At 42.1% G+C, this 26,011-nt stretch overlaps 1 protein-coding gene and 1 long non-coding RNA gene across 4 annotated transcripts in view; one reads left to right on the forward strand and one right to left on the reverse strand.

Moving 5' to 3' along the window:
* LOC145935779 (uncharacterized) overlaps positions 1-26,011 on the forward strand; it is a 176,257-nt gene that overhangs the window by 145,484 nt on the left and 4,762 nt on the right. For all 3 annotated transcript variants that reach the window (XM_083037376.1, XM_083037374.1, XM_083037375.1), the window contains exons 6-10: positions 18,100-22,260; positions 22,561-22,878; positions 22,963-23,020; positions 23,164-23,567; positions 24,087-25,970. In XM_083037376.1, coding sequence (XP_082893502.1) covers positions 18,118-22,260; positions 22,561-22,878; positions 22,963-23,020; positions 23,164-23,567; positions 24,087-25,970 — 6,807 coding nt within the window. In that variant the 5' untranslated portion in view covers positions 18,100-18,117. The remainder of the gene's footprint in view (positions 1-18,099; positions 22,261-22,560; positions 22,879-22,962; positions 23,021-23,163; positions 23,568-24,086; positions 25,971-26,011) is intronic.
* Positions 1-26,011, reverse strand: part of LOC145935780 (uncharacterized) — a 122,490-nt gene that overhangs the window by 90,873 nt on the left and 5,606 nt on the right. The window contains exons 2-3 of the long non-coding RNA XR_014425279.1: positions 11,386-11,600; positions 11,248-11,291 (exon numbers count right to left, since the gene is read on the reverse strand). This is a non-coding gene — a long non-coding RNA (uncharacterized LOC145935780). The remainder of the gene's footprint in view (positions 1-11,247; positions 11,292-11,385; positions 11,601-26,011) is intronic.

Here is a 26,011-nt window from a genome sequence, read left to right on the forward strand (position 1 = left end):
TATTATAAGTTTTATTTTAGATGGAAAAACCAAAGGACTTTTTAATTTTTACAACTAATTTATATGTTTAAAGCGATGTTTAATATCGTTTAATGTAATGTTTGATCATAATCTTTCCGTCATCTGTCTATGAGCGTGTGAAAATCTTTACCCAAGACTTGTAGTTTTTCTCGTCTCCCTCGACGGCTTCTCGACGAGCTTTCCCGGTAGCAGCGTAGAGAGGCACGAGTTGCTCGAACTTTAATTCGGTCATCCACCTTGTAACGGGTTCTCCGACTCGGCTATAGCTTGAAAACTAACTTTGCCGGTGGAGAGAGAGAGAGAGAGAGAGAGAGAGAGAGAGAGAGAGAGAGAGAGAGAGAGAGAGATGGTGGGCGAGAATACGATTCGGTCGAGATAGTGAACTGTAGTCGACAAACAAGACGGAGCTATTAAACTTTTGCGATAGAAATTTGGTTGTCGTTAATTCAGATCAATCTTGACGACGACATTTCCGATCGTATTTCCCTAATATCACGCATGGCATTTCCCAATCTCTCTCGCACGCTCCCTCGTTACAAACCATTATCTTTTCCCCGAAAGAATAAAGTGTGCAAACCAAAGTCCAATTACGAAGTTATTTAACATCGAGAGTTAAAACGAGGTTAACGCGAGGAAACCTGCAAAAGGGGGCGTAAATAGACTAAACCTGACGTTGTTGGAAATTTAATTCGAAGCTTCGTTCCACCGAGATTTAAAAACTTGCGTGGTGACAGCTCGCAATGAAATCTTCCTGAATTTTAATTTATCGAAGGGAAAAATTCGCCGTTACTCGTAAGAGTGTATAATTTGACGTTTTTTTTTAACGCTTCGGCCGTGCATTCTCGTTATAATTATATTCCACTTTCACGGTTAAAAAAGGTCGCATGTGGTGGCACGTGTACGCGCATAGTAACTAGTTCGAGAAGCGATATAGGGACTAGAGAGAGAGAGAAACTAATGTCTCGGTTGCAAATTCTGGTGCAATCCGTCACGATTTAAATGTCGTTTGGAAACGCGCATGCATTAAAGGATCGTCGGCGGCAACGTCTGTCTCGCGCGATTATTACGAAGATTATGGACGGGCAATTAGTTGCAGCAGCGAATTTACCCCCGAATTCGAGCAATTAACGTACTCCGTTCCACTGCGACGGTGGTTTCCCGGGACGGTGGCACAGTTGAATCCACCGGGAGAAAGCTGGGAGGGGATTGAAGTAATAGTAATTTTGTCACGACGAAAGTTGCCTCGCAGCTCGAGATTGCATCTAGAGAAACGCATCCTCGTGTCGCTGACGTGAAAAATGCGTCTTCTGGACTGTCGTAAAACGCACATGTTATTTTACAACACACACTTTGCGCTGTACTAGTAACTAGAGAAGAAACATTTTAACGCGAAAGAGTCGAAGGAGAGAGGGTCTCGTTTTACGGGAGAGATTTTTTTTAAAGACTCTCAAGAGAGATCCGGCACTGCATTTGGCGTTGAGTTTCCCCATTAATTGTACTAATGCGCGAGACTAGGTTTAATGGGTTATTCGGATGGAATTAATTTGACAGATTATTGGTTTCCGGGGCGTTATGTTTATGCAATTGCATATGACTTTGAGCGTATTATTTATACGATGAATGATACGCGATTAAATACGGAGTGAATCGCCCGCGAATCGACTCGATTCGGTTTAGCATATCTTCACTGACTTGCGAGAGAAATTTCTTCGTGACGCAAAAATGTCGATGATCGGTTAAATAAACGGCATTTATGGTGTATATATCATTATCGCGTGCCAGATCGTTAAGGATCGCTTCTTCGTGTCAGAACTTGCCATTCCTCGTCGCAACAAATTCACAACTTCCAACTCTAAGTTTCAATGCAATAAACTGACTTTCGCGAATTTATTTGTTCATCTAACAACATTTCGTCTGATGATATGTCTCGTCTGTGTCATGTAACTTGATGGAAAATTATGTGATGGTCGCGATAACGCATAGGGCTTCTCTATATAGATACAGTTTATTATTAGTCGTAAAGAGAGAGCAGACTAGCAGATACAACGAGGTTTCCTTTACAGGGGCCGTATCTCAGCCAACATTAACACCCGCGTATATCGACCGTATTAGCTTGCAACTACGTGTTCGTCGACCGTTACAACACGATACAAGCGAGCCTTGAAACACACGCTTCTCTACTCTTTGCTCCACTTATGAAACCTCGTTAGCGCAAAATTGAGCGACGTATGTATGTGTGATCGAGCGATTTCAATTTTCGTTGCAACGATTTTTCGTATTACGTTTATAACAACGAAATAACAATCTAAAATTACTTTTAATCCGATTAGCCACTCACGTTGCAATTATTCGCGACAAAAATGTATTAAACGAATCATTAATTCAGTATAATCGTCTGAAAAACTTCTAAAGAGGAGCGCGGCTGCTTTATTATCGCGGTTTAAATATTTAGCGTCGCGTTTGCTGAAATTATCTTTACAATGTCATTTATATCCGTCAATTGTACGTAACGAAGGAAAGTTGTGGCCGAGAAAGAAAGAGAGAGAGGGTTTATCTTCCCCTTTATTCTTCTTATCCGTATAACTTCTTCTGCGGTCGTCTTATACCAGTTCACAAAGAGTAATGAATACGGGCGTCGCATGATTATCCGGATGCAAATACGCGGCGATAACTCTCTACTTTTCTTCTGTCTTTTCTCAACCGCGGTCTCGTTGGGGAACATCTACGCCTACAAGAATAAAGAAAAAAGAGAGAGAGAGAGAGAGAGAGAGAGAGAAACGAAGGGAAGACACAGAAAACGGGGACACGAGTGGATTAAACCGAATGCAAATATTTAATTAAATCCATGCGACGAGACGCGTGCCCGACGGCGATTTATGAGCGTTAGCATAATTTCTTCTCGGAAGTCGCAGCGAAAGTGGAAACGGATGCGCCTCGGAGCAGACAGCCGCCGGGGCTGCGTTCGAATCGAGAGTAGATACTTACGCATCGCTGTAATGCAAATCCGGATAAACAGTCTCGTAGCTTGATTTTAATCACCTTTGCTCTCTCGTTTTCTATTTATTTTATTATTTTATATTATCCTATTTCTTTCTCCACAAATGTAATACGCTAAATTTAACGTGTAAAATGTCGGCTTAACATTTAAAGCGTGGAAATAGAAATTTACCAGCTTTACACTTTAATGAAAAATCATAAACAGGCTCGATAATAATACGATTCGCGAAGAAATCCAAATATTACAATTAATTATTAGTCGTAACGAGACTGGAGAGTGAAATGTTTGTCGTACGTTACGTGATAAAGTTGGCCAATCATTTTATGCTAATAAACCGGCGCGAAACGAAACGAGATGAAACGACGGCGGTTCGAGAAGTGACGTGCACTCGGCGGAGCGAGCACATTGAATATATAGACCTCTCTCGCAGGTAATTCGGTATGCGGGGTTATCGTAGCATCTCCATATTCCCGGCAGCATGCCGGAGAATGCTGCCGGGCCCTTCGCCTTCTCTTCGCCGTGATGTACGATCGAACCCGACGGTTTTCTCGCGGCGCGGCGAGACAAACGAGCTCGCCGTCGTGGAAGAAAGCCAGGAAGGTATGTAAATCGGGAAAATGGCCGCGGGAGATGGATTAGCCGGATATCAAAAGGACTAATGGATATTACAATTCCAAGTGTCGAAGGATTACCGTGCGCGATCTTTCTCCCCTCGCGGTTTTAACATCGTCAACTAGTGCAAAGCTGTCGACTATTTCGATTTTAGTCTCGCCATTCGTTGGATCCATACAGTTTTCGAAAATGTAGAGCATCAGCTCGTGAAAAAAAGCGACAGAATATAATGTGACTTGAAATATCTGTCTCGTAAAAAAATTCAAAATGATTCCGAAAGCTGTCGATTATTTCGATTTATTCTCATCATTCGTTGAATTTATATTTTTCGGAAATGTAGAACATCAGTTCTAAAAATCTTAACACGTGAAAAGAAAACAGCACAATATAATATATGATGTAGAGAAATTCGAAACAATTCTGATTTTCGTAACATTACATCGTTCATCCGAGAACCCATTTTTCTCTTCGGTGAACTTTCGAATCTACCTTCTTCATATGGCGGATGCGTGTTTACGTCACGAGATGATTTACGAAGTATCGTTATTTAAATAAAGTAGCACTAGGCAAAATTTCACGGCGCAAGATTTCTCGATCTTATTTACGTGTATATCGAAATAACAATCTCCTTTCGAATATCTACATCCGCGATATATACGGCTGGTTCGACCATTTAAAACGCTCGAGGCAACCTCATATTCATTCAAGTTCGCGGACTTTCTTCTGCTTCGTCCGCAATCCTACGGTACTTTGCGCGAGCTTTAGTAAATCGCGATTATACGCGTTCACGGTGAAAGTCAATTACGTGCTCCAACATATATCTTTCAGTGCTAATCCCACGCCAGTAATTCGCATTACCATGCGTGCTATATTCCAAACAATAGATTCATACGTTATGATCACGCACGGAGAATTTCTCGTACAGGGTCGTCTCGTGCATTGAATTCGCTGCATCGCGCTTACGAAAGTATTGCGTGAATAAAGATTTTGCTAGCTCCAGAAACCAGCGTAAATGGAAAAATGAAATAAATATTTAATTAAACAGCTACAGAGAGAAAGATAGAAAACAAAGATGCCTCTCGCATCGAGGGAGCGTTCATCTCGCGCCTTCCATTCATACGCGAGTTGCGCGAGCGGAAATGTGGGTGCACGCGCCGGAGCGAAACGGCGGAAAGACACGCCGCGTCGGGTTGCGGTGCGTTAAGTGGGCGAGGTATTGTGCCGGTCGCGGGAGCATGGCCTTGGATCTAATTATTCCGAGCGGCTCTTGCGACGATATCTGCGCCGTTTCCACGCGCGTTCCCGCGTGGGAGTAGCCGGCAGGAAATTAAATGAACGCGTCCGAGCTCTCGCGCGCGGTCGATCGGCCGACGACTTCTCCGCCTTTTTTCAAACAGACGAGATTTTCATCCCAACCATCCTCCCTCCAGCTAGCTGGCAAGATAACGACATCGCGTATTTCATTCATTGGATTATAATTATGTAATCGCGTGTTTAATTTTTTAATACGTTTAATTAATCGTCTGCTAATCAATTTTTTTTCTATCCTCGAGAGTTTAAGGCAGGATATTTCTGTCAACCTGTTTTTTACACACAAATTAAACTACTATTATTATTGTTACACATCAAATATACCATCTCATTTTCCAAAACGAATATTTGTCTCACAGCTTTGATTGTAATAACCGTAAATTCCCTTGGCATTCCACATGGATATACCGGAACATTCTCTCTCTCTCTGTAACGGGACTTTCTCGTTCGCAAAGTTCGCCCAGTCAGCGAACAGAATGTTGACTCGCGAATTATCGAAGCACCAGTCGATTGTTTTGATACATCGTAATTAAGCCGTTACGATCTCTCACCTATTATCGTTGGACAGAGCTTTCTATAAACTATCGTATAAAGTCCACATTATATGTGTCGTATACATTATATATCGGAAATTGATAGCAAATAATTTGAAAATGTATCATACGATGAATATGGAACGATTCTCGATAATTTTTAGATACGGATAAAAATACAAACTTGTTTTTAAAGTTAATTAATCGCATACACAGTCTCGAAAAAAAAGTTAAACAGCCAATAACTACTATGGTTTACCCGGTAACTCGTTAACGTCGCACGTACCGCAGCTCTCTCGCTTTATTTTTCCCCGCATGTTACGGAAGTCGAGTTTTACGTTGCTCCATTTCGCCTTAATTCTATTTAGCCGCGCTCCGCCCGTCTTTCACGAGGGTGAGGTTGAAGCTGTATGGAAGCCGAATGGAAGCCAAATGGAAAAGGAATTGCCGTTATGGCGGTGCGGACACGAAAGCTAGCGCAGTATGAAAACTAGATTTCGAGGTGGCAATGTCATCGTCGCAGTCGTGCTGCTTACTCCATTAAATATGCTGATATTAAAATGCCGTAAACATCCGTCGTCGTAGCGCGCGATTAAAATATAAACGCGCGGCTTTAAAAAAAACATGTGATTTATTACACTTTTTTCATCGCGGAATATATTAGTGCCTTTTAAACGCTTTTTACGATAAACATATTTTGATAACACTGCCCGCGATAAAATGGGTAATATTTTATTCAACGCAAAAACGCTTGCTTGATCACTTTTGAATCGCTTGTACATATAATAGGTTATTTATGATAATTAATTTTATTTTAATTATCGCGTCGGGATTGTACAAATTGGTACTCGTATATACTTGATGATGTAATGTGATTTATGAGAAGAAACGCACGCGTGTCATTAAATAATACAATACACGCGTAAAGAGGTCACGCGATGTGTTCAAAATTATTGTCGCGTTAAAGTGGATATTTAATAATCTCAAAAATGGTACAATCAGCTCGCTGGATTAACACATCAGTTGCGACGAGTGATTCGAGATCGTTATTACCGGGCTCATTACGCGGCCAGCGCATTTTTCGAGTTGTGGCGAGAAACACAGTCATTTGTAATCAATGACATTTGTCATTTCGCTTTCGCTCGGCGGCACCATTTTATTTTCACTCTGGCTGCCCGCAATTTTCCGACAAGTACCGCTAAATTAAAGGAGCAACGACTTGGCTTGTGCTTACCGCAGTTTCGTCTCGTTTTCAGTAAGTTAATTCAATGCCGCACGACACTTTAATACATGACGGCAATAACATGACGACACGTGTACTGTGGTGTTATCATCGCGAGAAAGACCTGGTAATGAATGTATTTAATGAACAAAACTATAAACTTCGTTTTATCAAAAATTGAGATTTTCCCCTTTATCTTTTTTCGAAAAATTTTTTTTTGAAAAGTTTAAACATCTAATTAATATCTTGCTAAGCTTTAAATGAAGAATATTGGCGACCAATTTGAATATAAATTAAATTAATATCCGCAACACGTTATATATCTATCTTTGCGAAATCAGGGATTTAAAAATGCTTGAAAAAAATGTTTTCGGAATCTTTGACTCGATTCTTCTGTTCGATAAACAGAGAGGATACATTAAACTCCTCGTGATTGCAAATCGCGTAGCGAAGAGACGGCGGATAAGAAAATGCGGCACACGACACGTTCGATCATCCGGCTCTCTCAACCTCCTTTATTCATAACGGTACAGCTTGTTCTCTCCGGGCAGTCGCAAGAAACTCGCAGCTGCCGCCGTTCCGCGCTTCTTCGTCGGCTAACCTGCCTCGCCGGAGGAAAGAGGCGACCCGCGAGTCCTTGAGAATCTCTCACGCTCGCTGTTATCTGCGTTCCTTCGTTACTTCGTCTCGATTCCGCCAAATGAGTCGCAAACTGCAGATTTAATTACTCCGTTCGCGCCACTCGAGACTTTACGACTGAGTGTCGGATTTCTTTTGTCCGCGAAATTAACTCCGTCCGTACTTGAGACGGATTAATCGCGACTGACATGAATAAGTTATCACTTTTATATTCTATTTTCCATTTCAAGAGAGAGCGGAAAACTTATTCTTGTGTATCGGGATATCAATACAGGGATGCGCAATAGTTGCAGAAATAAATTGTGACGGAAATCTAATAGACAATAGCAGGATACGCGATGACGAAACTCCTGTTTTCGTTTCGCTGTCGAATGTTTGCGAGAACAGTTGCTGCGGTGTCGACCAAAATTTTCGACAGAAGTAGCCTGCAAACTCGCGCCTTTATGGCAGCGATCGACCCTCGATGTGACGAGTGTATACACGCTCGAGTGATCTCGTTGCACGAAATTTTCTCTCTGTCTCTCTCACGTACATACACGCACACAAAACAAGTGAAAAAAAGGTTATAAGCACCGGCTCTTTCGTCGTTTTCGCGGCGTTTTTAATTCCGCGCCTGACTTTTGGATTATTTTTTTATGCCATTTTTTCTTTTTCTCTTTTTTATTTTTAGGAATGAAGCATACGCGTGTTGCGTCTCTCGGCAACGCTCGCGCGGTTTTTCCTCTCCTGCTCTTTGTAACATTACGACCAACATTGTACGCGTCGTTTTTTCTTTTTTTGGGAGGAGGTTTTTCATAAATTCATTGTTTCGCGCAATTTCTCGCCTTTTATGTATTTTCGAAAAGACGAATGCCCATCGAATTGTTTTTTTGAAGCAGATCGAGTTTTCGTTATCGATGTAGCAGTTTTACACAAATTACAGTTTAAAATCCCGATCAGATTACTTCTGAACTTTAAAATGTGCTTGCTCAAATGCTTTAGATATATTAAGCTGCGTCAGATATACATATATGTCCAATTTCATTCATTATTCTCTCAAGTGATTGCATCGCGTTGCAAACGGAAATATTTTGCATGCAAACAAAATTCATTATTGTTACTTCTTAACAAACATTGTAGAGGCAGTAAGAGTGCGATGTTAAACATAAATCGATTAATTGGCAGTAATTTAGAACTGTTCATTTTTAAAAAAGCTGTTTGCAATATACATGCAAAATTAAACCCCGTCGAATATTAAAACTTCACTCTTTTTTTTTTAAGCTTTATATTCCAATAAATTTGCACGATATGAAAAAGCTGCAAACAACTTTCATTTGAGGTAGCGATATTACAACGATCGTCGCATTACATAACATGCACTGCAATTGTAAACTGCGTTTAACCGAGAGAGGAATCTCTGTGCGAATTCGCTGAAAACAGAGTATACATACATACATATATCCGAAAAATATTTCGGCCGAACGTGCAACACGTGTGACCTCGCTCGCCCGTACGTTTCAACTTCCGGAATGTCCTTGCGCTACTTGGAGCTTTGACAAAACGCCCGCTGGCACCCGATCGCGTTTTAACCCTCATGTTGGCAGCTAGAACGTCATACTTCAGTGATTCAAAGATTACACGTGTATCACAATGCCCTTTTTAAAGGAAAAGCATATATTTAACGCTAATATATTAATAGATTTATAGATCAGACAACATTAATATATTAATAAGTCAATAAATTATTAATTCAGTTGATACTAATTAAACGCGTATATGTATAAATAACTGGAAGCTACAAATTTATTTATTGTTATTATATTATTGAAGATTAATATATCTTCGTTGGAGAAGATACGCTTGGTAAATCTGTACCATAAAAGTTAACGGTTTGCTTATTTGCATTTTTACATTATGTTGCGAGTTCACACCTCGACGACTTATGGATCTTTAAAGACCGTGAGTGCAATTATGTATCATCATAGGCTTCTAGAGCACGCAGTTTTCCTCTTGTTCGAGTGAAATATGTATACGTACATATTTGCGCGATTGGAAGAGAAGCTCGTTAAATTGCACTGAAGCCATCAGATATTCTTTAAATGAGAAACGTTAACAAGCGGATATATAACAAGCCGCTTACTGTAGAGATTTATAGACAAGTTGGCTATTATTTAGACAATATATATGTTTCGGCAATCTTTTACTTTAAGCTGAAAGATTGATTGACTTTCGGAAAATGTTGCGTTTCGAAAACTATGTATATGTTCGATAGATAAATATGTAAAGAGAAGCTTATATAGATCATTGAAAACTAATAATCTGAAGTTCATTTAATTTTTTGCGCGATGCACAAATCTGTAAGATTAATTAAACATTTCTACAAAGAAGATACACATGATTTAATATTAAAGTTTAACTCTTTAACAAGCAATATTACTTCAGTATAACATTTCCTTCAATAAGTCGCAAATTAGGCTTGCTTTGTCAAGAAGTAACTATATTCGTTGATAGAAATTCAAATCTCGTTACACGATACTATTAGACCTTTTGATAAAACGAATAATGTATCACATATTACATTATATATAGGTGAATGTAAAATACATGAGTATTCACGTATTGAAAATTGTTGAACCGCGTTCGAATTTACGTTACCTTACTTTCGAAAAATCCCTGAAAAGAATTTGCTCGGTCTTTGTAGGGTTGACATGATAATTTATTAAATAAAATTTCGCCAGACAATTTTCATTAAATATAAATCATTGCTAAGCAACACAAGCAACTCCCCAAATTTTCTCTCCATCGAATTTTTAAAATTCCGCTATGAATCTCTACGAGAAATTTCAGAGCTCACGATGCAATTTTACACGTACATTTTAAAAATATAGAACGACACGAGAAGTGTGCTTCGCGTAGAAAGATGCGTTCTGTGTCGAGAGCTACACTTCTCCGAGAGCTGTATCTGGGATGTATTGCGTTCCTCTCGTGTCAATCATATCCGCGTGATTTCTCCAAGCAGTGCGACGGATAGCCGGAGGATTCGATACGACGTATCGAGATAAGCTCGGACGGCAATAAACGAGAGAGATGGCAGCGGATCCATTTAGCGAGATAATTTCCTGAAGCCGGACCGATTTCTATTTTTTTCCCTCTCTTGCTCTCTTTATCGGCGTCGTGAGATTTCATGGGGAATAATGCTTTCCCGTCCCCGGCCCTTCTCATGACGCCTGCGGCTCCGTCGTGAATTACGCGGGTTACATCTTGCAACTACTACTCCCCTTTGACTTCCCTGACCTCGTTACGTCTTGCTGCTCAAACACTCAGCTGAGACGTCGCGTTTGTGAACATAATCGTTCTTCGAACGATGAATGTTACGTTATTCATTTTGTTACGAGCAAAGAGTCGAGAGGCATCGAACGATTCGCGTATCCTTTTTTAAAAAAGATATGTAAAGTCGATACTCGCATATATCGAAGTTTATTGTTGTCGCTTTTCCGTGATACTCATTGGCTGTTAAGATTCGCGTTGTGCGTTATATTACAACATATTTTAAAACTGATATTATTTTATTTAATTTTATTTTGAACAAACTGTTAAACTACTAACCCTCGCGATGACAGCCTCTCGATGCTACGAATATAACGCACAATGCGAATCGAAACAGTCAATCAGTATCGCGAAAAAGATGCAGCAATACTTGCGAGAATCGACTTACAATTAACATGTCTTTTTTAGAAAAAGATATAATATTTTAAATTCGATTTATATTTTTGACAATTATCAGCTGATTTTTGTCAAAAAATATTAATCGTGGATAAAATATTATAACATATTATTTAAAATATATTATTATTTTAATATTTTCAACATATTATATACACTCCCATAACCACTATAGAAAAATGTTATAAAATAAACAATTTCTCACTCACCGATACCTGCAATAGCGGAGTTGTAGTACACAGCACACATTGATCTGAAAACAAAATATTCAAATTATGTATATACATATGTATGTGTGTGTTGAATATCTCAACAATGCAGTTTAGAAAAAATGTTTTTATACATACCTCACAGTTGCTCCAATGCCGCCCGATGCCTCCCCGGGCCTCCTCCTCCTCTCTTGGTCGACCGTCATTGCTCCTTCATAGCACTCACGATAATCACTTGCGTAAATACGAATAATTACGATTGTCCGACACTTTATACGGCACTCCCGACACGCGAAACTTTACACGGCACTCCCGACACGACGCGTGAGTCGCACTGTGTATCGCAATGCTACCTGTAACAAATAAAATACATACATATTAGAATAATCTTATTTCGCATTATACACAATATACACAATATAAATATGTAAGCTAGAATTAACGATAGATATATCCACGGATCGCAACATATTCGCGCGCGCAAAAACAGATTAAGTTGGGTTATGTTGGCAAGAGATTTTGCAACAATTTTTTCGCGATAATGCGTTTCGAACAATTACGATGACATATTAACGTTGAAATTATGATATGTGATTGATAAATATTACAATACAAAGGTTAGAAATCGTTTCTAACGATTATGCTTACTAAATAATCACAGCGGGACGCAGCTCGAACTGCCTGATACTCGCGGCGTTTCGGTAATGGCCGAGGCTTACAAACATCGGCAACTTCATTCTAATAGCGCGCGCGATACTATATACATGACTTAATATTAATAATTAAGTAAAACTCGGAGGAGATTCGTTCGAAAAGATATAGCTTTAGAAAGAAAAAATATTAATCGAGAATAAGGTATTATAATATTATTTACAACATATTATTATTTTATAACTTTTACCATATTATTATTTTTAAATTTAATTGGCAAATTATAACATACACAATATAAATATAAATATGTAAACTAGAATATTTAATTAGCATATTTTCGCTTTATTAATATTTTTTGACAGAAATCAGCTGATTAAAGCGTTAATTTGCTAATTAATTTTTAAAATAATAACATGTTTTAAATAATATATTATAATACTTTAAACTCGATTAATATTTTTGACAGTTATCAGCTGATTTCTGTCAAAAAATATTAATCGAGAATAAGATATTGTAACATATTATTTACAACATATTACTATTTTAATTTTTTAACATATTATTATTTTCAAATTTAATTAGCGAATTAACGCTTTAATCAGCTTATTTCTGTGAAAAAATATTACTCGAGTTTAAACAAACTTTATATTTTGAAAAAAAATATTATTTTTTTAAACATAAAACCGAAGAATGGCGCGCGCGTAATGCGCGCTTGTGTTGTTCTAGTCGAATAAATCTCTGACGCGTAATTTCATATACATTTTTAACGTCGATAAAGGATACATTGATCTAAAAGGAAAAATTATACAATTTGAGAAGAAAAAGTTTTGCAAACAGATTCTATTTTTTTTTTATTTTATAATTCTCGATTGCATTAATTTGAACGAAATATAAACAGTGACGTTGTGCTGCGGATTTATTAGAAAGAATACGAATTATCTAACGAAGTATTTTAATTTGTTTGACATAAAACCATCTTGTTATCCCATTTACCTTACATCGAAACACGTGGAAACCGGAAGCTAGAACTTTCGATGCTGATAGTGAGACGAGAGTGAGATATAAAACATGGCTCGACTCTCGAGGGGTTAAAGGCGGAACATTTTAAATCGGCTTAACGGGTCAATGAAGTCGGAAAGTACGATCCAGGAAAACGAGGTCAAGGGATGAATCGGAAGAAAGGAGGGCTCGCCGGCGAGTCGAGGGCGTATTTGTTCGAGGTATTTAATTCTGAAATAAATCTCCGTTTTCTCGACTGCTCTCTTTCTCCTTTTTTTTCTGTTTTTTCAACAGAAAGAAAGAGGGCCGAGATCCGGAAAGAAATGACTAACTGCGTCGGATGTCATAATTTCTCACGGAATGCCGTATCTTGAAATTTCGCTGACCGTCTCTCGTAAACGAAATCGGAAGTTATCGTGATAAAAACCTTTTTATCACGATAACTTCCGATTGTACCTACATTGCATCAGAATTATAAAAATGAAACTGGTTGGGCAACAGCTGTAAATTCCTTATCAATCTTATCGATCATACATACATGCGTAGTTTAGCAAATATATATCTTTTATTGTCAGCGTTATTTTTCGGCATAAGTATATATATTTTTTTATCACAGAGTTTTGGTAAATATTACCAAATTCACTCATGAGTTTGTTCCCTATCATATCATTTAATTGTAAGTTGTCAATCAAATATCAATCGTAATTAAAAAATGTAACATATGTTAATTAATATGCTCACATTTTCATGAGAAATAATAATAAAATAAAAATACTTTAGTGTTTATATCTCAAAATATAATATCAAAGAATAAATGTTTAAGATTAAGATATTATTACATATCTATTAAAAATTTTCTTTGCCAAATCAAATCAGTTTCGTGAAAAGTAATTTATGATTATAAGTCACAAAAATTTTGCGCATGTTTTCCTTTCTCTCGGCAGTTTATTTCATAACGGAACAAAACTCAGAATTCGATCGATACGAGCGAAACGGCTTATAGGTTGAATTTTAAACTGATTAAAACAAAACTTCGCGACATCGTGAACGATTTCGTTAGTCTTACTGGAGGCTGAGCAAGGTAGGTAGAGGTAAGAACGCGTTTGCAGCATCGTGGTCGTCGTTTAAGCCGCGGCTTAACTCTGCTTAAGGCATTAGTCTCTCTCTTCTGCTCTCAGACTTCGCTCTCCTCTTCATACTTCCGTCTCGTTCCGTTGCCTGGTCGCGCGGCTTTTAATCGAGCGCCAGCGAATTATCTCGACGTCGAATCTATGGTCAGCCTGCAAACCACCGGTAAACTCTGAACCTTTGTGCGTTATTTTGGTGCGCGAATCAGGTGCTTCGTTTTACGAACTTGCAATCTGAGCGAGCGTGTTTCCTTCCCTTTCACGTAAAATTAATCGACGTAATGGTGAAAAACATATAAAATGAGACTTTCTTATTTTATGTTAATGAAAAAATGACTCGTAGAATCATCGAAGATTGATAATTCATTTTGTCGCAATATATCACATCTATCTCATTTTTGTAATTCCAGTTTCATCTTGTGCGCGGGTTAAATAGATCTGAATAAATAGATAATGTTCCGAGATAACAATATTAATTTATTATTAATTAGCACATAGCGTTGAAGCGTTCTAAATTTTTTAATCTTGTGTTGTGTCTGAATAAATAGATGAATAATTTATTTTATTTCGAAAGAGCACACAGGATTACTATATTACAGATATTATTAATTAGGGGATGCGCCTGATATATTATACATTATTTAATTTAATCTATAGATATAAATTAAATGTCTTCCCTCAGGTCGATGAATATATGTTCTGGTGATCTAGAAGTAGGCCAATCAATGATATTCCCGTAGGAACGTTTCCAGTGCGGGATCGCGGATATCGTCTATGATCGATCACTTCTCGCGGTATTTACGGAGATTGCTTACCACGTGTGCCACATAATTTCACCGTTTTTGCCGTAGAAAACGAGAGAGAGAAAGAGGGGTGGTGCCATTTGTCGCGGATCTTATCGGGAGGAGAGAAGGGCGGCCTTTTCGTTTTAAAGCGACTCGAGCGTAAATGCGCCCTCGGTCGAAACCCCCGAAAGGCGCGTCGGGGCCACTGCTTTAGCCTGGATATTTATTACCCTACGGTGTAGCCTTATCGAGTGGCCCGGCCATGCTTGAAATCGTGAGAATTCCAGCTAAACCGTCCCTCTGCCGCCCACATATACCACCCTTTCCCCTTACCCTTTCTCCTGCCCTCGCGCGTACAACATCAGCGGGATCGTCGTGTACGTACGAGCGTGTAACGGGACAGAATGTAATGGAGAACGGGACGCGGGAATGGAACGAGACGGATGCGACGGGGACGGGTCGCAGGGGGAGAACGCGAGAGGGGGTCTTTGACTGGCGCACGAAGGGGACCAAACCGGCAGCCCCTCAGGTTGCTCGGCAAGGGTGCGCGATATTGATTCCCGCACCTAGCCATTTCTATCGAGCGTGGTGGAGGCTCGGTGTTATGCTCGCGAATCTAGTCAATGGGCATGATTCCGGTGCTCCGAAGGGAATCCCGCAACTTTCCGGAGTCGCCCGTAATAATAATGTTCTGATGATGTTCGATCTTTCGATGTATAAGAAATCTGAAAGATTTCTATGGTATTTATTCTTTTTTTCTGAATAATTTTTAGAAAAATCTTAAGACTTTTGACATATATGTATAACGTTATATATTGCGTTTTTTTTTGCAAAAATTAAGGCCTGTCTATTGTAAGTCGTAGAACATTTTCTGAGAACGCGTTTTAAAGGTCTCTTCAAGACCTACAAAATGAACCCTCGGAAAATGTTCTACGACTTACACAGGCCTTAATTTTTGAATTCAAAGTTTAAACGTTTTTTGCGAAAATTAAGGCCTGCGTAAGTCGTAGAACATTTTCTGAGGGCGCGTTTTAAAGTTTAAACAAATTTTATATAAAAACATCATTTTTTTTATATATAAAATCGAGGAATGGCGTAGCGCGCGCTTGTGTTGTTTTAGTTTTTTTTTAGAAAGACATGTTAAGTCGATTCTTGCAAGTACTCTTTTCCGCGATGCTGATTAATTGTCTTGATACGCTTGATTGTGCGTTATATTCGTAGCATAGAGAGACTGTCATCGCGATGATTAGCAGTTTGACAGTTAGTTCAAAATAAAATTAAATCAAATAATAACATGTTTTAAATAATATGTTATTTAAAATTCGGTTAATATTTTTGACAGTTATCAGCTGATAATTGTCAAAAATATTAATCAAGTTTAAAGTATTATAACATATTATTTAAAACATATTATTATTTTATTTTATTTTATTTTGGACTAACTGTCAAGCTGCTCGCGATGACAGTCTTTCGATACTACGAATATAAAACACAACGCGAATCGACAGAGAGCCAATCAGCATTGCGAAAAAGGCAACAATACTTCGAGACTTTCGAGAATCGACTTAACATGCCTTTTTTAGAAAGGGAAATGTTTATATAAAACAACGAAACAATCGGTATAAAAAACGAGATCATAAACTTTAAGAAAAGTAGAATCGCTAGGCGTGTGCTGCAATATTGCAACATTGCACATAAATACACAAAAAAGTGAAAAAAAGAAATAAATAAACCGGACTAGCAAAGTTCATCATAATATAAGAGAGTTATAATGCATTTTTTTACTTTTTGGGTTTTCACGAAAAAGTTTGATATAAAAGCCTGAGAAACTCTTTTACGATTTTATAATTCTTTTTATCAGCCATTTACGATAACGATGATTAATCCTGGAAACAGATAAAAATGTGATTACGATTGTGCGTTGTTCCGAGTATTATATGCGATACGCGTATGAAATCCGATCTCGTATCGATATTTGCTATTATATTTGTGCTTTGCTGTCTCCTCGCTTCATCCCCGATTATTACGAGCGTATGCGATAGTCGAGATCTTCCCCGTAGGTGATGTTAACGGTGGTCTTGGTGCGTGTCTTCGACACGTACATACGGCTTCCCATGTTATATATGTTTACAGCTTTCCGATATCTAACTTCTGCGCCCCTTTTTCCACGTCTCAATGAGCCACGATGCAAGATCGCTGGCACACACCGAAAACCTTCGAACCGAACCATCCATCGTCTCTTTCTCACTCTCTCTTCCTCGACCGATCGATAGTGATCTATATTACAGGCGACCGGCTGCCTCGAGTAGAGGATGACGGGGTCTTCGATGCTTCGCCGATCGCTAAAGAGGCTATTTGCCTCGCGGCGATGATGGTGGTAATAACGCCGCGCAGTTCCCTCTATTATGATAACCGAAACTCCCATTGGAACTACTACTAAACGTGATACACCACCTTTGCCCTGAAACAACCTTAGCGCCCTTCAAACAAAAAGCGGTAAAAGTCGAGTCGTTCATTCACGCGATATCTTATATCTATATTACACACTCTATCTGTTTTATGTCGATATATTACATCGTCGTTAGTCTTGACTTTTTAACGAATGTGGAAATGGTTGATTTTCTCTATCGATACTTGAAGTCGTCAGAGAATCTAGTATCTCGAAGGATGTTGTAGTTGTCGTCGAATATAATTCAGCCACTCTTTTGCTACTTTTTGCCTCCCTCGGTAGATTATAACAAGAAATGATCTTATCTTTCGCAATGCTACGCAATTAATAATGCGAGATCGGAGCTGCCTGGTTGAGATCGAAGACGAAGGAGATATGGCGATGGGGAGGAGAGAGAGTGTATACGTCTGCTCTCCTCTCGTAACAGACAAATACAAGACAATGAAGATTAATGCTTCGGCCTCGTTCTCCTCCGTTGCTGGCACGTTCTGCCGGGTCGACGGCATCGTGTGAACGATTCGGTAATCCCCGGAGAGAAGTGCCCCTTCGGACTCGACTTTGGAGCTTTGCGATCGTATAACCCTGACCCTAAATCTGCCGTGGTCGACGAATCTCTTTAATAATTCAGCGTGAATGATGACTTTGTTTTCGATTATTATCAATTCTGATATGATTTCGAGTAATATAGATGATCATTATCGTTATATATGAAACGACAAAGAGAAAATATTTGTTTCTAGAATTAATTGTGTTTGATAGATGAATTATAACGACTTATATAAACATGTATTATGTACGCATTATATTATATTATTATGTATTTATCTTGTTATTGTAGATTAGCAGTCGGCGTGACATGGATGTGAGCTTCACGAACGTGTTAGAGGGGGCTCGCCAGTACTTCCAGGGACTGCCTGTACCTAGTACAGGTGGTGGCGCGGCCACGTCGGTGGATCTCCACGCGACATCCTCCACGAATTCCGCCTCGTCGACATCGACGACGACGACGCACGATCATGATGCATCGCAGCCGACTCAGTCAATCTCGACTTCCGTCAACGGCAGCAGCAGCGGTAGCAATGGCCAGGAGTCGAATCGTTACCCCACCGACGTCAGACCGTCGTTGTCGGTGGAGAGTAGCAATGCTTCCGGTTTCTGGAATCCGCACGTGGAACCTTATCCGCCGCAGCCGACCAAGGTTGAAGTCCCGGACACGAGACCAGGCGACGAAAGCTCCGCCATGGAACCTAGTTCCTCTTCCTCTTCGGGCACCGTTACTTTAACCGAAATGCAACCTTCTAATCACCAGTCCTCTTCCTCTTCCTCCTCCTCCTCCGTCGTCGCCTCTAACGTCGCATCGTCGACGAACTTCTCGCAGAGATCACCGCCAACATCGTCATCGTCTTCGTCGTCCACCTTGTCCTCCAACGATCACAATCATCATCACCAGTTGCATCCCTCGACTTCAAACTTGTCGTCGCACTTGCATCAGATGCAACCGCCTCAGCCACCACATTCCCCGGGACCGGTGTATCAGCAGCTCAACAATGTTAGCAGGTCATCTTTCAACACGGCGGAGATCCTCGCCTCTTCTACGTCACACCCCGTTTCGACTTATCAGATGGCGAGCAACAATGATCGGCAATCGCAGCCGATCGTCGTGCAGAGGGCTCAATATTATCCACGTTATCATCATCCGGACATCACGAAATGCGCACCGGCTCCGTACTCGCAGAGTTCCATTTATCAATCCGCTAATGTAGCGCAGCCTTCAAGTACGGTTCAACAACCGAGTACGAGGCCGACACCGATGGAGCAGAACAACGCGTCGTCGTCCGGAATCGTCGCTCAAGGACACTGTCCGCCGGAGCAGCAACGAGTACCCGGTACTTACGGCAGCAATGTGCCACCCGTTCAGAATCCTCTTGGCGGATCCACTGTGTACGGATCCGGCTCTCCCTCTTCCTCTCAGAATTACCGTTCCACGAATCAATATCAGCAACAGGCCCATCGTCTAGCGACCAATTCCGCTTCGAGCCTCAATGACAGATCGCATAGTTCGGACGGAGCACCGCACTCTTCCACCGTTCCTTTCTCCTCGTCATCGGCGATCAGCCCGCGTCAGCCCGCTGCAGGCAATTCCTCCTCCAGTCACATTCCTTCGCAATCGCAGTCGCAGAATCTTCCGGGGCACATTCCGTCGTCGTCCGTCGCCTCTTCGGTGCATCATCAACAGCAGCAGCAATATCCTAGTCGTATAAACGTTTCACCGCATTCGCACGGTTCCTCCGGTCCGTACGGAAGTCGCGTGCTACCGCCGCCCCCGCACGGCGTCCCAACGTCGACCTCTTCCGCCGCGGCGGCAAACCATCCGCAGCAGCATATGCCACCACCGTCGAGCGGCTACCATGCAGGAACAACGCCGTCGCCGCATCACGAGATGCCGTCGCATCATGTCACGCCGTCGCCGCATCACGCAACTCCGTCGCCGCAGCGGCAATCGCCCCACGTGTCCAATCTACACAATCCGCACGCATCTCCCTCTCCCCATCATACGCCTTCGCCGCACAACAGCTTCCAACCACACTCGCCGACCTATCCACCGCCACCACCACCGCCGGCTTCGTCGAGATCAACGCCGCACTCGTACAACTTGCCATCGGTCACCTCTCAACATTATCAGACCAATTACGCGGCTCGTGATATGGCGGTGCCTTACGCACCGGCGCCATCGTCTCAATCTTCGTACCATTCCTTCCAGAAGAGCTCACAATCGGAGTCTCAAGGGAGTAATTATTATTCTCAATCCGGTCGATCTCACAGTCAACCGTACGGTATGCAGCAGATGCTAGCGTCGCAGACGGTATTTCCTGGCACACCTAATAGCAACAATCTGGGTAGCTATCAGCAGAACGGTAGCAAACACACTACATACAATGATGCGGAGATCGCGAAGAGGAGTGCGACAGATGCCGCGACGCCCTACGCTACGCATCGGTCATCTACGCAGAGGAACAGCAACACGCACAATCTGCCACCCATCGCTGCCCTCTCATCCTATCATTCCAACAGGCGAGAACCTTTGGGGAAATCGGCGCAGTCAATGGTACAACGACAACGAATACACTCGACGAATGCTAACAGTAAGATGGCACCCGCCGCGATGCCACCGACGACGCCCTCGTCGATGCCCGCGCAGAGACTCGCCGAGTACCCGATGACTCCGGCATCGGTAATGAATCACGCGATACCAGTGAACGGCAGGACAACCACCGTGACGAATATGACGTATGGCAGTCGATATAGCGGCCAACAAGGCTACCTCTCGTCGTCATACGCTACTACGCTCGCACCCAGTCATCATGGCAGCAACTCCACCAGCAGTACCACGGTGACTTCTATCAGTCACGGCGGTATCGGCGGCGCGAGGTCTTCCGTTTCAACGATCCACGCGTATCAGTCTTCCGACGAGTCTGATCGAGCGGCGGGATCGTCGTCTCATCATCATCACCATCACCATCATCAGCCGCGAATGACGACCGAAAATTATGGTTACAAAGAGTATCCTCCTTATCAAAACTTAACGTCGTCTAGCGGCGGTCAAACTGCTCCGGCCGCCGCTATGGCGAGTTCTCCGTCGCCGAGCAGTGCAGTTCGGAAGAGGGAGTCTCCCTTGGACTTATCCGTAAAGACAGTTAAGACTTCGGCCGATTCTACGGCGCAGGACGATCTTGAAGCCACCAGCACCGACAAACATGTCAGTAGCTCGAACTTAGGTACCACCAGGAGCAACGTGAGCAGACCGATGCCGCCTCCACCTGCCGTGCATCAGTCGGCACCAGCACAGCCATCGTACTCGTCGTCGTACGACTCTAGACCTTCGAGTAACAGCTCGAGGAATTCCATGCCCGTGACCTGCGTTCGGGCATCGACACCGCAGGCGGTGTGCGCACCCAAGGTCGATTTCCTGCCGGATTTTAACTCGGCGCCGCTACGCCATCAATCGCACCACGAGAATCCTCTTCGTAGGAGCAGCACGCAGTTGTACGTTCCGCCCGCTCAGCCTCTCTCGTCCCATCAAGCGAACAATACGGCACCACTGCCTCACATGTCCACGTTCAAGAAACGTCCACTGCCCACGTCACTGTATGACGGTCTGACGATACCGCCGCCTTCGTCGTCGTCGTCCGCATCGTCCGCATCGTATCTCCAAACGAATGATTCCTCGAGGTTCTCCAAGTATTCTCCGATGATAGACCCGTCGTCACGGGTCGGTCCGCCTACACTGCCCGCGCAGGATTACGCGCCCGACCCCAACAAGTATTATTTAGGCGATAACAGGGCCAAATTCGATCAGCAGTTCTCTCAGCGTGAGCGCATGCCGTTCAAGAGGGCCGGAGAAGCAATCTACGGCATAGGGAGTCCTAGCAAACAGCCCAGGGTTTCTTGGCGAGTACCGAGCACCGACAAGCAGATCGCTGAGCCGAAACTGTCGACTGCGAGCGCACTGAACGAACAGCAGAAACGACAAGAGATGAACTTGCCGGTTCCTTTACCGAACGGAACTCTAGTAACACCCGGCGTTTACGATCAAAGACTCGATAGTGGTGGTTATTCTGCGCCGGAATCGTCCAGGTATCAGCCGGCTTACTGTGATAAGAAGACCTATCCGGAGTCCAAAGTTGTGCGGAGCTTGCCCTCGTCGTACAGTCACCCGATAACTTCGAAACCTAACGCGAACATGCATGTGTTGCCGCAACAGTTAAGTGGCGCTTCATCGATTTACTCTCCTTATCGTCAGACAGTTCAAAAGATGACGAGTTCTCTGAGCGTGACGTCCGGCGGCCAGCCGATAGATCAACCTAGTAATACTGGCGCTGACAAGAGAGTGCTTAGTTTGCTGAGGAATAGTCTGGAGAACAAACAGCAGAGGGATGAACAGCTCAACAGCCAGCAGCCTATTTTGGTTAATCACAGCCAGCAAAGTTTCCAGAATAAGGTAATTTCGAAATTTTATCTGTGATAATTAAAAAAAAATCTAAATTTATGTATCTCATTAATTTAAATCTTTACATTTTTGCCATTGCTATAATTATCTAATAATTTATCGCTAATTCGACGAAATATTCATTAGTCAATGACGCGTTAAAATCAAGATCTTTATAAATATAGAATGAATTTTAATTAAATGTAACGCGGCTTAGTTTCTTTAGAAATATCATTATTTAATCTCTCTAGACATAGACAATTATTATTCGTTTAACAATTCTGACGACAATCCCTGACGAAATTCCCTTAGGTTGTCGCGCCAGTCGAACCTAAAACGAACATCGGCAGACACAATCTGTCACCGTTCACGGCGGCGAGTCTGCTGGAGCGCAACAGCAACACACCGCCGCATTACAAGCTCCACGTTCCGCGAGCAATAGACTCGATTACTCAGGAGGCGCCGCGCAGCATGTACGCCTCGAGGGTGAACGCATCCGCCACGTTACCTGGCAAGGAGGCTTCCCTCGCGGGACCCCGCGGCGCCGAGAATCAGATTCATCGTGACAAGGACGACGGCCTCGCCGCCATCTTAGCCGCGAAAATTAGGACGAAGGCGGAACTCAAACAGGTATTGCTTGTCATAATTGTTATATGCGTATCATTGCTATTGATTACCGATAATCTCACGAGAGATCTTTCCGTCTCTATTTAGGTCGGGACCGGACAGTTTACGAAAGCAGCTCCTCAGGATATATCATCTACGCCGAGAGGTAATTGTTGGATAAGACTTGTGTAAGACTTTTTTTATACGAGAAGATATCGCGTTTCACTGTTCAGCGACATCGATTACGGTTGAATACAGGCTGTTATCATTTTTGACGTGCGTATAATTGGATTTATATTGTACATATAGAAATCGATAACGCGGCCTCGACGTCGACACCGCAGTCCGGCTCATCCGCGGGCAGCCCGCCGAAACTGACGCGCGAGAAAATGGTCTTGCCGCCCAGAAGACGTTTGTTCTCGAGGACTGATGACGACAACATGCCCGTACCGGCGACGGTGCCCGTCGCCGTCATAGTCGCACCCACGGTACCGACTCGAGCGAGCGGATGCAGAAGTTCGTCCGAAACATCCATCTTCGACTTCCGGGAGAGCGATTCCGACGGCGAGATGCCGGTTCTTGAGCGGCAAAGTTTAGAGGAGATGAGGAGGGACAGGAAACAGTTATCCAAAGTGCAACCCCCGATTCCCCTCAATGATGCAGTGTGTATGAATATGGCATCCTCGACGGATCTCGTAAAGATAGAGTTGAAGGTAATGTACCGCAGTATAGTAGTACATATAAACAATTGTAAGATAAAGAAAAATTAAAAATAAATTATTTATACGGCTAATATAAGAGAAAGAGAGGACCCAGATTTTTTTAAAATTTGTCATAGTTAAAATTATTAGTTTGTTCTCTTTCTTCTGTAAATATAATTTGCATTCACACTTTTTTTACTAACGTGTAAATGATAATTTTTAAATTATGTATTGTGATTTGTGACTTTAAGGAATCATTTGAGAGATTATTTCAAAATATATATTATATTATTTATATTATATTTATATATAAATATGTATAAATTTATAAGTTATTTATAAATTATATACATATTAGACTGAGCCATATGAAAAGATATAGTATTTACAAGATATATATATGATTCTTTTTCGTCGCAACTTTATATTAAATTTATGTTTGCTAATATAATACATTGTAAAATATATCTTTAAAGTCTTTTTAAAATATGATATGTTATTATGTTTTTTTTCGTTGATCATTGTTTGCAGGAAAACGACAAAATCAACGAGATGGATCCATTTTGGAGTACAGCTTGTGATAAGTTTATGGAACAATTGCGCGCTGGCGACGTCGTAAAGAAACGCGGACGTAGAAAAAAGATGAGTGGTACCACGACGTCGAAGCCCGAGGACGCAGCTAACGACAGTGACAAGGAATCGGATACCAATGCACCGCAATCTCGCAAGTCCGAAGATATTAAGGAGTCGCTAGAAACGAACCAGGAAGACAAAAACTTGATCCTTAAGGACATCAAGATCAAGACGGAACCTGGATTGAAGAAGGACGACGATAAACACTCGAACGATGATTCGGACGAAGTGCCGCTAATTAAGAGGAAAAAACTGGAGGTGAAGAAAGAGGATAGTGATTGCGACGAGGAAGTAATATGCCGAAGGAGACGAGTTCGTCGTGGTAGTAGGATCAAGCTCGAATCCTCCAGCGGCAGTGAATCCTCGAGCGAGGATAGCGATGCCAGTACTGAACTCCATGGTTCTTCGGTGGCTGACAGACTTCGAGCCAGGAAACGACCTACGGCTAACGCGTCTGAAGGTATGAAGCTTCGTTCAAGGGACACTACTCCCCATAAGGTGAAGCCAGAGAAAGAGTCCAAAATGTCCACGCCTCCCAAAGGCGGTGGGACCTCGCAAAAAGCAAAACCAAAACCGTTGTTCGGCGACGGTAGTGACTTCAGGCCCGGGTGGGAAGAAGAGGTCTACGTATATAAAAAGTCTTTGAGAATGCCAACTAGGTTAATAACAGTGTCGAAGCCGTCGCGCTTTCATCGTCTGTCCACGTCGTTGCCGGATTTGGATCCCGGTTCGCCGGCCCTTTCCGTTTCGATGGACAGTTCCGACGTGTGTCTCAGTCGTAATAAGAGGTTGATAGATAGCGACATGGAATCCAATTATAGCTACAGCATCATTGGACTCGGTGGCAAAATTGACGACGAGGAGGCAACTTCGTCAACCACCGTTTCTTGTCCTCCGAAGACTATGACAAAACATTTCCGATCGGAGAACAATTCCATTGTCGATGTTCTCGCGCAAAAAGTCGGAAGTGGTGGTGGCGGTCAGAAGGACTCGAAGAAGAAACAAAATTCGAAGACTAGTAAGATCCTTAATAAGAGCAGTAACGAACCAGAACTTTTGCCAACGCCGAGTCTCGCACCGCTTGTCTCCGAAACATCGAAGAACTCTAAAAATAAGATCTCGAAGAATAATAAAAATCCCATTAAAGTCGCCAACTCCGTCCTTATCGGTTATTTCCGCAAAGAGACGGTCAATAATTTCCGCGACGCGTTCAAGAACAACCATACGCTGCCCAATGAGTTCTCTACTATGGTACTGAAGAGCAGAACGAGAACGGAGACGAAAGTCTTGAAGAAGGAGGCGACTATTCGCGAGGTATTCGGCGAGGATAGACCCGCGTCAGCCCCGCCGATGCAAAATCACGACGATACATCTCAAGACGATGATTCGCAGAACGAAACGCCGGAAAACGCGTTGGGCAAAGCGCGAACGTTGAAGCAGAAAGTAGTATCCCGTTTGAGAAGCGCCGGTATCTTACGAAGTCACAAGGCGATTGCGAACTCGAAACGTCACCTGCTCACCGCCGAGAGGCGGAAGGATTTGCTTAAATCGCTCGCGAATAAAAAGCTACATCGTATCAAGACTGAGATGGAACAGGAAGAGACGAATGACGTTAGAGAGGAGAATAATGACGAAGATGACAAGAATGATTTGGATATGCGTAACAAAAAGAAGCTGAAGCTCCGACCTGGTCGACGAAAATTCCGCTCTGGATTTGATTATATCCGTAAGAAGAAGAAACCGTTAAAGAAGGACGAGTCATTGCCGAAGGAAAGGAAAAGAGTATGTATACATATATGATTCCTATATGTATTTTATATCTC

This window comes from Prenolepis imparis, unplaced genomic scaffold, assembly GCF_030444845.1.
Source record: "Prenolepis imparis isolate NDT839.2.m4 unplaced genomic scaffold, iyPreImpa1.0 SCAF_5, whole genome shotgun sequence".
NCBI classification, from domain to species: Eukaryota; Metazoa; Arthropoda; class Insecta; order Hymenoptera; family Formicidae; genus Prenolepis; species Prenolepis imparis.